Source organism: Lates calcarifer, linkage group LG7_2 (genome assembly GCF_001640805.2).
Source record: "Lates calcarifer isolate ASB-BC8 linkage group LG7_2, TLL_Latcal_v3, whole genome shotgun sequence".
Lineage (NCBI taxonomy): Eukaryota > Metazoa > Chordata > Actinopteri > Centropomidae > Lates > Lates calcarifer.
In genome coordinates this window covers 9,966,100-9,981,137 of record NC_066854.1, presented here as the reverse complement: position 1 = coordinate 9,981,137, position 15,038 = coordinate 9,966,100, and the positions used below count along the sequence as shown (strand labels likewise).

The window sequence follows — 15,038 nt, the reverse complement described above, 5'->3', positions numbered from 1 at the left end:
CACTCCTCTTAATGGATTTTGCTGTAGTCCATCTCACTTCTATTTCCATTCAGAGCGGACCAGGCTTTCTGTGTTCCTTCTTAGTTGACGGCAATGCTTTCAGTTCATATACAATATTCATATCAGGTTACTGACCTTTCCAGAGCTGAAATCTTAACTTTTCTAAAAACAACAAATGGTCTGCCATTAGCTTAAGACAAGAGAGAGCTCTCTACTAAGATCACATGATGAAACAACTTATTAAGAAAGGAGAAGAGAGGGAGAATCTAAACCAAACAGAATGGTAATCGTAGCTATGATCTACGAAGCCTCTTTGAAATGATAAATCACAGTTGCGTCTTATGGGAAGCAGAGCTGTTGTTGTTTCTGGATCTGAGTGTAAAAGCAGCGTCTCATCAGCACACGTTTTGAATTCAGATGGCGATGAGAAAAAACACAACCCATTATCAGATTAAATTTGAAAGCAGAGAAGCTGACAGGCAAATATTAAAACCTTTACCTCCATCTTAATCAATTTCTATATCAGACCTGAATTAGGATTGACGACAAGAATAATTTCATCACTAGAAATGAATATGTGCCCCCGGCCTGGTGAAGACAAATCATGCAAAATTGAGAGTCCCAAAGTGTCCTCGGAAGGAACACAAGCTTCTATATGTTAGTGCTCGTCAATAATGGATGCTTGGGCTGCTTTTTCCTGTTTGCAGAGGATATGTAGAGACAGAGGCAGGGGAGCAAAGTCATTCTAAGCCTTGCCTTGTAGACTTAGAACTCATCTCTTCAAGGAGTACCCTCACACCGACCCTTCGTCTCCCTCCTCACCCACTGAAACATCTCTTCTTTCTCCCACCCCGTCCCCTGCAACACACTCTAATTTGCTCTCATGAAAAATGAAATCCTCTCTACCTCTCTCCTTTGCTCTTATTTTTAGGGCTTCATTCTTCTGTGATCGTTCTCAGGTTACAGGAATGTTGTCAGGGCGCTGTGCCTATTTGACATCCATTTTTCTGGGTTGTGTGTGCTGCTATATTGCAGCAATTGCATCCTACTTTATTCTTGTACTCACTGTAAGTCACAAGTAATAGAAGCTAAATGAGTAAAATGTTCCCCTCATATTTCCACTTACATTGCTTTCTCATTCTACTTCATTTTCTGTAAATACTCACTAGAGCATCAAACATGCGTAAATCCGCAGCTGAAAATAGTCCCCAACAAATGTGCTATTTCCTCTTGTCTGCACCATGTTTGCTAAAAACAGCCCAGCTGTTTTAGAAAATCATTTAGCCTTTTTTAGAATCGAAAATATACATATGAAACTGCAGTAACAGAAAATGTGTTTGACATTGAAGGCCACAGACAGGCAGGGAAGTGACAATTCAGTGAAAGAAGTGTTACTGATAGTGGTGGAGAAGATGATGTGTTGATAAAAAAAAGAAAATGAGCGTGAGACTTAAATGTCACAGAGCATCCGCTTGACTGGAGAATCAAATATAAGCAGCATGTGAAAATATCACGTATTTGTGGACCAGTGAGGAGAATTAATACATGAAACAAACAACAATACCTGAGTTCCATCATATTTTCTAATATGTGAGGTATGGTTGGCACCATTTTAAGTATGACATCTTGTTACATCTTCTTTAAATGTGGTTTAATGGCACCTGACTGGAGAATTAGTGCTAGTTTTCTAATCTCATAATATTTGAGTACATTTGAATCTAGTGACTGTCTTCTTTTACCATATTTACAACTCTTACGTCAACAAAAAAAACCCTGAAAAGTCAGTATCTTGGTGCAGCTACACTCACTTACAATACTACAATGTAAGTGTCACTACAAAATACATGCATGTATTCCATGTTGAATTTGTAGTGATACTGTTCTACTTGATTGGTTGGAATAGACACACTGGACTCACCTCACTGAGGTAGATGAAGAAGGAGCAGGTGGATCCATCCACGCCGTAGTTGGCGTAGCAGGAGTCTGAGCGCCACATCTCCTTCATCCACTGAGGAAGAGGAGAAGGCAAGATTAAAACCTGAGCCCCTGGACTTTAATATCAGGAAAATATGCAAGCCTGTTGTGGTTTAACAGCAGAAAACCCGACTCGACAAACAACTGTCATTTAGAGACTTTTCTTGAATTTTATAAGAATAATAATAATAATTTTATAATTCTTTGTTAGATAGAGAAGAAGTCAGGTTGATGTTGCAATTTTACCATCCACTGTGGGGTGTGGTGATGTATAAGCAGGTGGTGAGGCTGTGAGAATACACAATGCACACTTGTTAAACCTGTAGCAACTCATCTAGTTTTCACCATCCTCATGGAAACAGGCCAGGCTGACAGACTAGAAAGGCAAGATAGTGACTTTAAAGTCTTTGGTTTCAATCCCTGGAATCAAATGGAAAATCTGCAGTTTGAAAATAAATGAGAGAGAGTTTTTCCCTTTCATCAAATACATGTGCAAATCATCCAGCGGAAACACTCAGCCGCCAGCAGGAAAAGAGCGAGGCTGCTCTGGAGCAGCTCTCATGTGAATGTGTGGAAATAAATCAATGTAAAAATCTCTTTCTGACTAAGATGAAGAAGAACACATATCCTCAATAAATTTTTCTGAAAAATAAAAAGTAAAAAAAACAAAACAAGAGGATGGTAGAGAAGCTGTTTCTTTTTCTTCTGATTTGATCCCTGGCAGCCAGATTTCTGTGTCATGAATGACATGCCAGGATACATGTAAAGTCAAAGGGCTGCTGAGCTAAGATGCGACCTGACAGCTATCCCACTTAGTTCATAGGCTCAAGTCCTGCATCATGCATGTTGACTGACAGTAACCTAAGGGAGCAGCGCACAGGGAAATGTAAAAATTGACAATTCAAATCTGTTCACAGAGGGGAGACTTGGCAGATGGGCTTGGATGAGACTCGCTTAGATGGTTAAGGCATGAAGACTGTTGTATTTTTGTTTAAATGACGATGTAAGGACTATGAACTGAGAAAATGGATTTTTCAGATGTTACATAGTGAGCACTGATAGTGAGACTGCTGTGGATTGGTGTTTTGATACCTTTCTGAAACGGTGCAAGCAAAAAAACAAGCTCACATACAAGTGTGTGTGTGTTTGTACATGTGTAGACCAAGCTTTGGCAAGGCCTGGCACCCAGTTGGAAGTGCTGACAGTATCGGTGGAGGACTGGGACTGGCTGAGCAGATGGTGTGTATGATAGGGCCATATCAGCTCCAGGGAGACACACACACACGCATACACAGAAAAACTGAGACATTGCACTGAAATTGTACATCTGCGCATGTGTTATTTGTGAGCATGCACCTGTGTCTGTGTGTGGGCTCACTAGAGCCCTATTGTCCCTGAAAGTGAAATTAAACCTTCATGATGTTTGGTCTTCCAGCCCGCACACAGACTGCAGGGCTGTATGGAGGTTCATGAGACTTTGTATTTTTACTGTGTTTTCTCAGGAGGTGGTGGATCAAACTGAACTAAAAGGCAAATGAACACCTGCAATATGCTAAATGTCTCGGTAATTATACTAACAGGTTACCCAAAACAACTTAAGCTAATAGTGTGTAAGATGAAGTAGCAACCACTGATGAATTCTGTATCACGCATTCTACCAAATATTTTAATGATTAATCACATTTCCTCTAAGAGATAGAGGTAATATAAAAGAAATTAAAAGGACCCCTGTTTGAGTTGTTTGCCTTAAGTAGCACTATGGAACAATTTTTATTCTAATCCACTGGCCAACAATTGGAAGAGGTAACGCACCAAGAAACAAAGTAATGTATAGTGCCTGGAAGGGAAGAAAAAGAGGACTAGCTAGCAAACACTGATGTAAACAATTCAGGCTTCAAAATACGTTTAAATCAGCTTTACAAATGGAAAGGAAATGCAATTCAACATATTTGTGAGGTTTAAATACATGCCAGTGTGTTTTGGTAGACACTCAGAGGTACTGTATGAGTTTTTGCTATCACTTCATAGCCAACATTAGCATTAACAGATGTCTTGAAGAAACGTTGCAGCATCATTACAGCATCAAACTCCAGTGGTGGGAAGCAACACCAATGTTAACATTTATTTTAACTTTTATTTTACTTTTTTACTATTTCTATTACTTTTCTTAGATGGACGACCCCATAATATGACTTTACAAGAGTGAGTCACTGCAGCATCCAGGCTGTCAGTGCAACATGAGAGGATGAAGAAGTAGCGCTGCCCAGAGGATGTGTTCTCTTGCAAACACGACAATGGCTTAAATTCTTCATAACTAAACAGCTGTTAAAGCTAATGTTAGCAATGTAGCAATGACAAAAACGTACATTTAGCACCTGCTAAATGTACGTTTATTATTTACTCATCATTTCAGTTCAAAGTAAAGTAAAACACCATCATAACAACATGTGTAATAAGTAGTGGCTCAAGCCCTCTTACTGCACACTTACAGACAGGTGCCACTTTGCCCACGAGTGACAATTATAGGATAATGTTAAATTCATAATGTTACAGTAGCAAAGGAGAAAGAGTCATAGAGTGAACCAACTGATTATAAGCAATGTGTGTTTTACAGTAATATCTACCTTATGTTTGCTAACATTAGCTGTAGCAACAAAACCCCTGAATGTTCTGATGTGAGGGTGTGTATTATTGAGACTTAATGTGTAGGAAGAAAAATGTGCTGATTCATTCAATTTGGGCATTTTTAAGTACTGGTCTCTTCTTTTAATTATTTTCCTTTCTTGGTTTGTGCACTCATCCATCAAGCTAATAACTCCAGGACGAACTGAAACTCTGTAGGAGAGAATCGCTTTCTTAAACTTCTTCCTAACACCTGCTTGTCTGCAATATGGTTAGGCAGTTTCGCAGTTTAACAGATGCATCCAGACTCCTGCTTTCTGCCTTGATCAACGTCAAACTGAAGCACAGTTTACAAATCAGCAGTCCACACCACTGCCCTGAAAACTCCTGCATATCATATCAACTCAATATGTTACCTAACTGAGTAGAAGCTACACTGCTGATGTTCAAACACTGGTGGTGATGAACAAGATCACTGTTTATCCTTATGGTGTTTTTGGTTTGCATTTCCCAGAGAATAATGTCAAACAGTATGGGCGTGTGGGTACGCCACTATTTTTTTCTTTGAATTTTCTGCTTATGTGCTCTTTTCTTTGCTCAGGCTACCTGCCTAGTTCCCCCTTTACTTACTTTTAACAACCTATTCACAGTGATAAAAACGGTGTGAAGACAGACACAGCGAGCGGGACGGAGAGGCTGTCTTTGTGTGTGTTTATATGTGTGTGATTCACCTTGAGCTTGCCCTCGCAGTGAGGGAAACCATCCAAAGGCGGCAGCTCACACTTCTCCTGGGCTCCGTTTAGGAGGTCTGGAGGAAGAGGGAAAGAGGGGGAGAAAAATCAATAAGGTCAGGTCAGTCAGCTCCAAAAAGTCTTTCATTGTCTGTAGTTTTAACAGGACGAACAATCTTCACACTGGAGACGACTCAGATGCAAACTTTAACATTTCAGGAACACACACAGTTCTGCTCTGTAGTTCACAATGCCTTCCCCTGTGGGGTTTAAATTGGGAGGAAAAAGAATGTGTGTGTGTGTGTGTGTGTTTGTATATGTGTTTGTGTGGAAGGGGGGAGAAGAGCTGAGTCACTGGCTTTTTATATATTATGTGGGACTTAGAGAGAATCTCTGCAGTTGTGAGTGTTGAGGTTAGTTAGGGATGCCATATATACCAAATACCAAATATACCAAATAACGTCAAGTTGCAATGTCATTGTGACTCATAGTTTTGTTCTCCAGTTTGTGGAACAACCTAAGCACTTCAGGTCAGATGCATCATCTTTGTAAGTCTTTGGATTGACAGCTGGAGACTGCTCATCACTCTGTGGTCAGGGATGACGGTCAGCCAACAGGATCACCTTTGGCTTGGTAATCTGAACTGAAACCACAAAGAGCTGAGAGCTGGGTCCTGTCCACAGCCATGCAAACACAGGCCAAGGAGCATTTAAAACGTTTTTCTAGAAACTGTTTGCTTTCTACAATAAACAAAATTCATGTAAGTGCAGCGGAGGAGGGAGCCACTCTGATATCCACATTGCTTTCAATATCCCAGGAAGCCAATATCACTGTAGGATTAACATTCATGGTTTGCATGCAGGGTTCCCCTCCACATAATCACCTTTTTGATAGCCCGTTCAGAGACATTAACGTCATCACCACTGACCTTTATATCCTGAATATAAATAATGCATCACGGTAGGCTGTGCAGTGAATAGATAAAAGCTCTCAGGCAAACACCAGACTGATATAATGAGTTTGTGGGTGGTGTTTTAGGAGGATGGTGTGTGTGTGAACCTAATCAGCGACTACAACACTGTGTCGGGCTGGGTGGTTGGGGGTGGGGGTGTGGAGCAGAGGGTCCTCCATCATGTTCATGGTTGATTCAGTTTACTTGCATCAGCAGGCTGCTCCAGTCAACAAACATTCTACAGTTAAACTTTTTTTCTTTTCCTTCCTGTGCTGCTATCACCTAGATTAGAGTGAAAAATATATTCCACTGACGCTCTCTGGCTCACAGCCCTGGCAGTGTGTATCAGAGAAGAATGAGAGATAAAAGAGAGGTGATGACATGCCACAGAGCCCTACGACTAAAAACACCACCAGTTAGATGAAATGCTACCAGCACAAGTTTCTATGCACTGCTTCAGTCACCCATCTTAGGTAGGAGAAGTGGCGGCACCAAGCCTGTGTATGGTTATATCAGCACAACAGCGAACCACAGCACGACAATACAACACTTCCTATTTTTATATCTGATCTACTGTTGTACTGTTGCCTGATCGCTGATGGAGTTAGGGTTAGGGATAAGGGTTGTGGGGGTGGGGTTAAATGACTTTAAGTTTTGTGAGATATACAAGCTTCAAAGGGAAACTATTCTATACCTGGTAAAACTATTGCAAGCTGGTGACTGTGCCAAAGATGGTTTGATACAGAAAGATGTGCCACTCTAACATTTTGACATTTAAAACTACGGCGTAAGCTATCTGAGCATGTCATGTTTTTTAATGTTTCAGCTAAATAGCAGTCAAGTACTGACCCACAGCTAACACTAACTAATTACATACAGTTGGAATCCCTCCCTCAGTTGTACTTTTAAGGCCATCACATATTTATGATTGTGTATTGAAATAGTTGTATGGTGTCAAAATAGTTGTGTCTATTTATCCTTAAATACTGTTACTGTAATCATAGATAGGAGTTGCAATATAACAATGGGATTATATATATAATATAATTTCCTATTGCGATATAAAATGAAGTTATAATTTTCCTTGGAAGAAATATAACAAATCACATCGCAGGAATAAAAGTATGCAGGCAAGTGTTTGTCATGTTCTGACCATAAGAAGATTGAGCTTAAAACCAAATTTAAACATCTGGTTTCTTCAAATTTCTTCTAGGAGTAAAAATCAGCCTGATATGAAAAATCTTGTTGTGCTTGTTTTGGCCATATCGTCCAGCCCTGGTGATGGATGGTCATTCCCATCTGCAAGAAAAGAGACATGACAAGTGGACGTACTCCCACTACTTTGATTTTATCTAACAAACAGATGAAAAGTACAGTACATGGGACGTCAAACCTATTTCCATTACTGTTCACAGTGAAGGGAAATGAATTAGCTTTAGAGCTACAGTGGAGAAGCAGTCAGAATTACAGCACTCCACTCAGAGCTGTAATAAGCTGACTAAAAACCCCAATTTTATTTTCCTCTTATTACAGATGCTTTACTATAGACTCCTGGTGATTCATGCGATTTTCATGCTATGTGGTAAAAACAGGGGAGAGGTGGGAGAGCCATTTCTGATGGAGTCAGCCAGTCACAAGACGAACACAATTGACAATAAAGGCTTCTTATTGTTTCCAAGGGCAGCAGGAGTCAGGCAACAAACTGGAGGATTAAAGCTGAAGAGGAGTGGAGCCCAAACTTACTGCACCCATGAGCTGTTAACAAGCTGCATGTGGTGTGCATATAAACACACCGTACTCCCTTACAAATAAGAGGCATTTCAAGCGTTTATTAGTCTTGTGTACAGGCTAAAGCAGAGGTTTTCAAACTATGAGTGTTTTTGTCCCCTACATTTGTCCCATTTGTCATCACAGTCAGCGGCTGGAGCTGCAGCAGTGGTTGCGACACACAATTCATGGAGGTAATCACGGTACTTGAAAACTCTTAGGTCTGACTGCTGCTATCTGTGCCAAAATTCTCCTTAAGTCTGTCAGATCTTAACTAACAGGCATGACACACACATATTTATCAGTGTGACTAAGACTTTCTGCCAGTGTCACGATCTCTGATGCCCATTTTTAATAAGTGTCCATAAATCTAGACTGTAGGAAAAAGATGCTTCTTATATTTCAGAACTTGCCTGAGAATTATCATGTTTTTAAGCTTTCTTCAGTATCACAGTAATCCTGTGATACTGCAAATAGGTACTGCTAATAGCTGATTCGCTAACAAATATAGGCTAAAAAATGGGGCTGTAGTTGGTGCTGCCTCACAGCCTCCATGGAGCACTATACTTTGTTTAAATCCAACAAAGCATCATGAGATCTGCAGTTCCCAAAGGTGCAGGAGAAGTGCAGTTGTCTTGATTTTGAGTGTGTCTTTGTCTATTGCTTTCACAGTCATATCCACACACACACACATACTTGGCCTTGAAATCTGTGGTCACATCTTGTTTATTTGTCATCCTCTGCTCTTTGTGTTTCCTGTTTTTCTGTAAGTCAAACTGTGGCGACCCTGTTTATTGAAAGTGCTGCAAACAGAAACCTGACTTGTGATTTGTTGTTCGGGCAAAGTGGCTGTCCTGTGCAGCACACAAGAGTCACGAGCGAGGAGTGGGTCGCTGTTACCTTATCCTTCAGAAGCCCAGTCATCCAGTCAGCTCACCGACCAGCCGAGCAGCCAAACAAGCAGACAACCAACTGGGCAGCCTGTCATTCACTCTGTCATTCAGCCAGTCAGCCAGCGAGCGCCAAAGCCACCAGGCAAATCTTCTAGCTTTAATCAAGCAGAAGAAGCTGCTGCCAAGGAGCAGCTAAATATAGCTCCTTTCATAATCAAACACAGGAGAGGTGGTGCTGTTTCAAAGGGAGCTGATTCCTCGTCGCTCGCCTCCAAACGTAGCAACAAAATTTAGTTTGGGCAAAACGGCTCGCTCATTTTCACAGTTGCATGCTAGCTCCTATACATTTAAAGGGTGTGCTAAAGTTACACACCCTGGCAGAGCGTCAAGGAGCATTGGCGGAGCCTCAGCTACCCAGGAAAATTCTCATGCAAACATAAGCACTCTACAGCAGCAGCATATTTGCTTGCTGACAGACAGTGTGACACTGAATAGGGTGATGTGAGGTGTGACTGACTCGCTTAAGTGATGATGTGAAGCGATAAGCCAAGCACCAAAACCACACCTCAGCCTAGCAAACACAGGACATAAAGAAACCGAGGCGAGAGAAAAGCAACAATATGTAGAGCTAGAAATGACAAAGTGTAGTTAAATAGTACTCTAGCAACAGCTCACAGTGCTTTGACGATCAAATAAAAGCAGACAACAAAGAGCTTCATTTACAACAGATTAAAAACAACACACCACCACAAGGTAAATTATATAAATAGAGCATGAGCGGCATATTAAATTAAAAATAATGAGCTAAAAGACGCATTAAAGCAACTTTACATGCACAGAGGGCTAGAAGCAGAAAACAGATGAGATCATTCAAACTTGCGTAAGATGTCCAACAGCCTCTCACAGCACTGAGGTCACTGTTAGCCAGCTCCTAGCACACACTGTTGGTCATCTGATAGGCCTTAAATAGCATCATCTCTGAACAATAACTGATATTACACACACAGGGTTATTTTTCCCTCTCCCTCTATGTGTGTGTGTGTGTGTGTTTGTCCAAGTCCATGAGGTAATGTGACATTCGACAACTCCAGAATTGGATTGAGGACATCTGGTTTATGTTACATCTGGTTTATGTTATTTTCTCTCTTGTGTACCTCTCTCTCTCTCCCTCTCCCTCTCTCTCTCTCTCTTTTTCCCCCCTTCTCTCTCGGTTTCATTGATTTCATTCTCAGGAAAACCAGGCTAAAAACATTCTCTCAAATAACATGAAATCCCAGCTTTAGCGACACAGTTTCATCAGTGGAAACAAAAGAGGTGTGACACTGATTAAATCTCCTGGCATGCAAGGGAGTTTTGTGACTATTAGGCTACTAGTTCTCAACAAACACTTTTCTCAACAATGACATTACAGCGATGAATGGATAAATGATGTGTAAAGTGTCACCATGGTGATTCAGCAGAGGGAAAAACTCAAAGGGTGAAAAGTGCACCTCTCCTCGTCTCTGTGTCCTCTGATCCACTGGCTTAGAAACACTAATTTTAGATGCACTTTGCGAGAAGGAGCGGACATATGAGTGTGTGAGTCTGTGTGTACGTCTCAGCGGCAGCTCATCAATTACACAGAACTCCTCTCAGCCGCAGAGAATCAACAGCTGTGCAGGTGGTGAGAGGGTAGGCCTGTATCACGACACAGGCTCGACTGAGTCTGGCTGTCTCTGGGATACCTGGCCTCACTGGTATCAGGAACTGGTACCAGCTAAAACTGCAGATCCTCTCTGTGCTGTACTCCTCTGTGTTTAGTCCAACTTAGCTGAGCGCTACAGTGACAGTGGCATATGAGAGAGAAGATTAAAGCTCAGGATGTGAAAAATTGTTTGGGTGCACTGGTGCAACTGACTCTAGTTCTGGCACCAACGCTGGCAAAATATACAAATTAGCTAGCTCTGACGCTAACACATTTATAATCTCTCCTCTCCATTTCCTATTAGCAAAGAGCAGTGTCCAAAACGTGCCAGCACGTTAGAATCTACAACAAATTAAAGCTGACTGTTGTCTGGGTGTAGGGCTCTCTGCACTCACCCAAACATCTTTTGCGTGGGAGGAACCTCCATTCTCTTACACGACTGTACAACCGTCTGTTTTTGTAGTTCCCCAGAGAGAAATCTTTCACATCATATTAGTACTTTAACCTGAACAACCCTATGGTTTTGAACCAGGACCTTCAGCATTTGCATTAAGTAACTGATGGGCCACACTACATCTACAGCTGTTATTTCAAAGTGGCAGATACATATTCAATCAACATTTAGGTAAATGTAAGTATCAGATCAGACTTGGAATTGGCAGTAGTGAGTATGAAAAAATGATTATCCATTAACATTTTGGTGTTTTTTGTCACCATTATCAATAAAAGCAAAGTAAAACAAAAGAAAAACAAACAGTCAAGAAAGAAAATAAACTATACCTGATAAGGTCAGTCAGTCTTTGGAACTCTGTGCCAACCACACAACCAAGAGAGCAACGCCTCCTTTATAATTATCATCTTAATCAGTCTAACATAAGTTTCTGTGTTGATGGAATATGAGTGTAAAAGATACCTCCGCACCATTAACATGCAGATATAATCATCTATCAGTGGATTGTTAGTGTGGTAAACTACTATAGTCTGCTAAACAATTAGCTGATTAATCTATTAGTCGAATGGGAAAAAATGAATTGGTGAAATAACTGTTTTAGTCATTTTTAATTAACTTTTTCAACTGAGTATCATGAGGTTTGGAAACTACACAAGACATTTAAAGATGTGGAAAATAATAGCAGGCATTTTTCACCATTTTCTGATATTTTACAGACAATTAATTAAGAAAACAATCTCCAGATTAATCAATAATAAATGATTAGCTGCAGCCTAAGTGGAGACATGTTTGTGCACAAAAATGTCTCCTCTAGCTCTGATATAATAATCACAGTAGCTTATTTCACCGCTGAATAACAATGACTCTGCTCTGTTTCTCTTTACTTGTCATTGAGAGCTCGGTGCTTTTGTCTGTGACCGGACCCTGATGGAATAATGATCGCGTTTTTCCAGCCATCTGATTTCTTAGCAGTCGAGTATGTTTTGATTGCCCCTTGTCATGCAGGTCGCTGGCCAGGAAATACAGTTGTTGTGTTTTGGTTGGACTTTCACACATGCTCGTACAAACTATGAGCTGCTTCCTTGTAACTTTATCTCCTCATCTGAGAGGAGTACAACATGAAAATAGCTCATGAAGCAAGGAGGAAGTTGATCATATCTGAGAGGAGGTAATGTGACACTGGTCATGATCTAAATGATACACAGCATCCTATCTACCCAACTGATTTGCTGTGCCTCCAAAACTTACACTATCAGAAACCCAATTGCCTGGGCCAGCCCTGCCACCTGAAGGCACACAGCGGGGCAACACACACCCCAGTGTGAAGGGCACGTGTTTGGAGCTGGTCAAAACACATGTCTCGCACTGCCTCTGGTCTACACAAGTGTTCCACAGTGAAGGCCTGGAGGTTAAAAAAAAAAAATCGAAATTTCCCCATGTATAACTCTCCAGCCCACGCCGAGTTTCCTCTTTCCCTCTCCCTCTGCAAAGAGCGTCTGGCTGTAATCAATCCCTCTTTTGTGCTCGGGCAATCTGATCGGCCCACTGTTCTCTCCCAAAAATATCCAAGAGGAAGATTGGGATTTTTGCACCGAGAGCGGCGCGAAGGACACGAGGTGGCCAGAAAACCTTGATTAGCTCCCGTCATTGCAGAGCTATGACTAATGTTCCACTGTTGATTTGGACAAATGGTGGAAAGCTTGTGGGTTTGAGCTGTGAGACGTAGTGTGTCTCCAGAGAACTTGTTGTTGTGATGAGAGGGGCTTTAAACTGAACCGAGAGCGTCTCTGAACTAAATACAGTCATGTGTAGGCCTCACATCTCCTCTGAAAAGGCTTCATTTAAGCAAACATCCTCTGTCACCTGCTAGACATGTGCATTTCCTGTAAACAGCAAAGTGAGTACATGCTCGGTCTGCTTTAGTTTAACTCGCAGGCACTGCAGTGGAGCTGAAAATATTCTGTGTTGTCATTAGAGAAGCAGCTTCAGAGCCACAGAGCTGCGTAATGCAGAAAAAAAAACATTATCGGGTTTTTAGCTCCCTGTAAGCCCATAACACATCCACGAACAAGTGTGTGAGATTATACACTTGTGTGTGTGCAAATGTATTTTTGCATTGTGCCCTCAGTTCAAGTGCATCTGGTGCTGTATCCTCTGATCTGGATTCTGCCAGTCTCGCCTGAAGATAAATGATCTGCAGTGAAAGTAGGATGAGGCTGGAGGTGCTTTGGATGTTTGTGTATATTATGTACACATGTGTTTGTATGTGGGTTATTGTGGGGAAAAAAAAAGATGCCGAGGGAAACGAGTGATATTTGGTGAAAGGAGGCAGAGCAGATTATATTCCCATAGGGCTGTGGCTTTAACCAGCACAAGAACAATCCTGGCACAGCGAAAGAAGAGACAATGGAGAGGAAGAGGATGCAGAGAGAGGGAGAGACAGAGTGTGGCATACAAAGAGAAGCAGAGCTGTACAGTATGAAGAGAGCAAGGAGGAGAAAATGAGGAGTGTGTTTCTGTCCACAACTCTCATGTAAAACAGTCACTGAAGTGAACTAAAGAGGGAGAGTGAACGTAAACTGAGAGAAAGACAAAGACAGACCAGCCGATGGTGTATAAACCCCAGATGTTCCTCCCATCCCACCCCACGACCTCAAGAGGGGACGAGTCTGCCTGTGGGGAAAGACGAGGAGAGAGAGACACATTGTGTGGATGATGTGGGGGCGAAGGGGATGGGAGGGATGTGCTTTTCATGTGTGTTTCCCTGGAACGGCCTCGACTCACTTGTGATTTGATTGATTCAAATTGATTTACAGTTGATTACCAAAAAGCCAAAATCTCATTTGCGGCCTGCTGCGCTGCAGTTTGCTCTGTAACCCATTGTTCCAGTAACAAACGCTGCAGTAACAAAGCAGATGATCTAGATTTCAGATGCCAAGGAACAAATGTTGAGCTCAGGGCAGTGACTGACTTTAAATGATAGTAGGTAACATGAGTCTAGAGGCAGTGATACTTTTCACTGACTCAACCTCCAGACTTGCATTACACCTATTCAATGAGGAATTATGAAATATTCCAAACTTGATACATGGAGTTTTGGGAGGCATATCTGTAATTAGAGAAGTGATTTTCCTCCAGCTCTCCCTCCAACAGACAATGACCATGTTGATATATTACCTTAAATAATCCCTACAGTAGATGGTTGCATAAAGGAGGGGCTGTAAGATTTATTCTTTTCCACTCCTTACTGCACATATTTGGTTTTCATCACATAATAAACGAGGCAGCAATTACATTAAGTACATTTTTATACTTTAGAACACATTAAAATGGAAGAAAGAAGCGATAAACATTTAACACATCTATTTTCAACTTCTGTTGAATTTGCAGTGAGGACATTGTGATTTGTGAGTAATTGCACAAATCATATTCATATAATTCATATAAACTGTAGCCGTGACATCACAGTATACTTAATATATATACTATTTATATTAGGGCTGAAACTAATGATTATTTTCATTAAAACAAACTATTTCAGTGTCCAAGGTTACATCTGCATATGTCCAAAACCTGAAGATTTTCATTTTATTTTTTAGAGACTTAAATAAAACAGCAACTATTTACATTGAGAAGCTGGAACCTGTGAATTTTTACCATTTTTTGCTTGAAAAATTACTTAAATGATTACCAAAACTGCTGCAAACTGACTAATTGATTACATGACTAACTGTTGTACCTCTAGTTTGCATATATAAACTATGGAAAATCGCACGTCTCATGTATAAACTTCAGTTCGAAAGTTTAAAAACGAAACACGAAAATACTGCAACACTGGTTTTAAAAGGTTGGGGACCAATGCAGCAGACACCTCAGGACATAAAGATGTCACAGGTGTTTGTTTGTTTGGTTACATTTTGAGCCTTTTCGGTTTCAATAAAACACTGTTTCTCTACAGGCAGTT

General features: G+C 41.0%; 1 protein-coding gene across 1 annotated transcript in view; it reads right to left on the bottom strand.

Moving 5' to 3' along the window:
• Positions 1-15,038, bottom strand: part of mgat5 (alpha-1,6-mannosylglycoprotein 6-beta-N-acetylglucosaminyltransferase) — an 83,505-nt gene that overhangs the window by 44,471 nt on the left and 23,996 nt on the right. Inside the window, exons 4-5 of the mRNA XM_018689212.2 lie at positions 5,328-5,404; positions 1,919-2,008 (exon numbers count right to left, since the gene is read on the bottom strand). Of these exons, the coding sequence (XP_018544728.1) occupies positions 1,919-2,008; positions 5,328-5,404 (167 nt within the window). The remainder of the gene's footprint in view (positions 1-1,918; positions 2,009-5,327; positions 5,405-15,038) is intronic.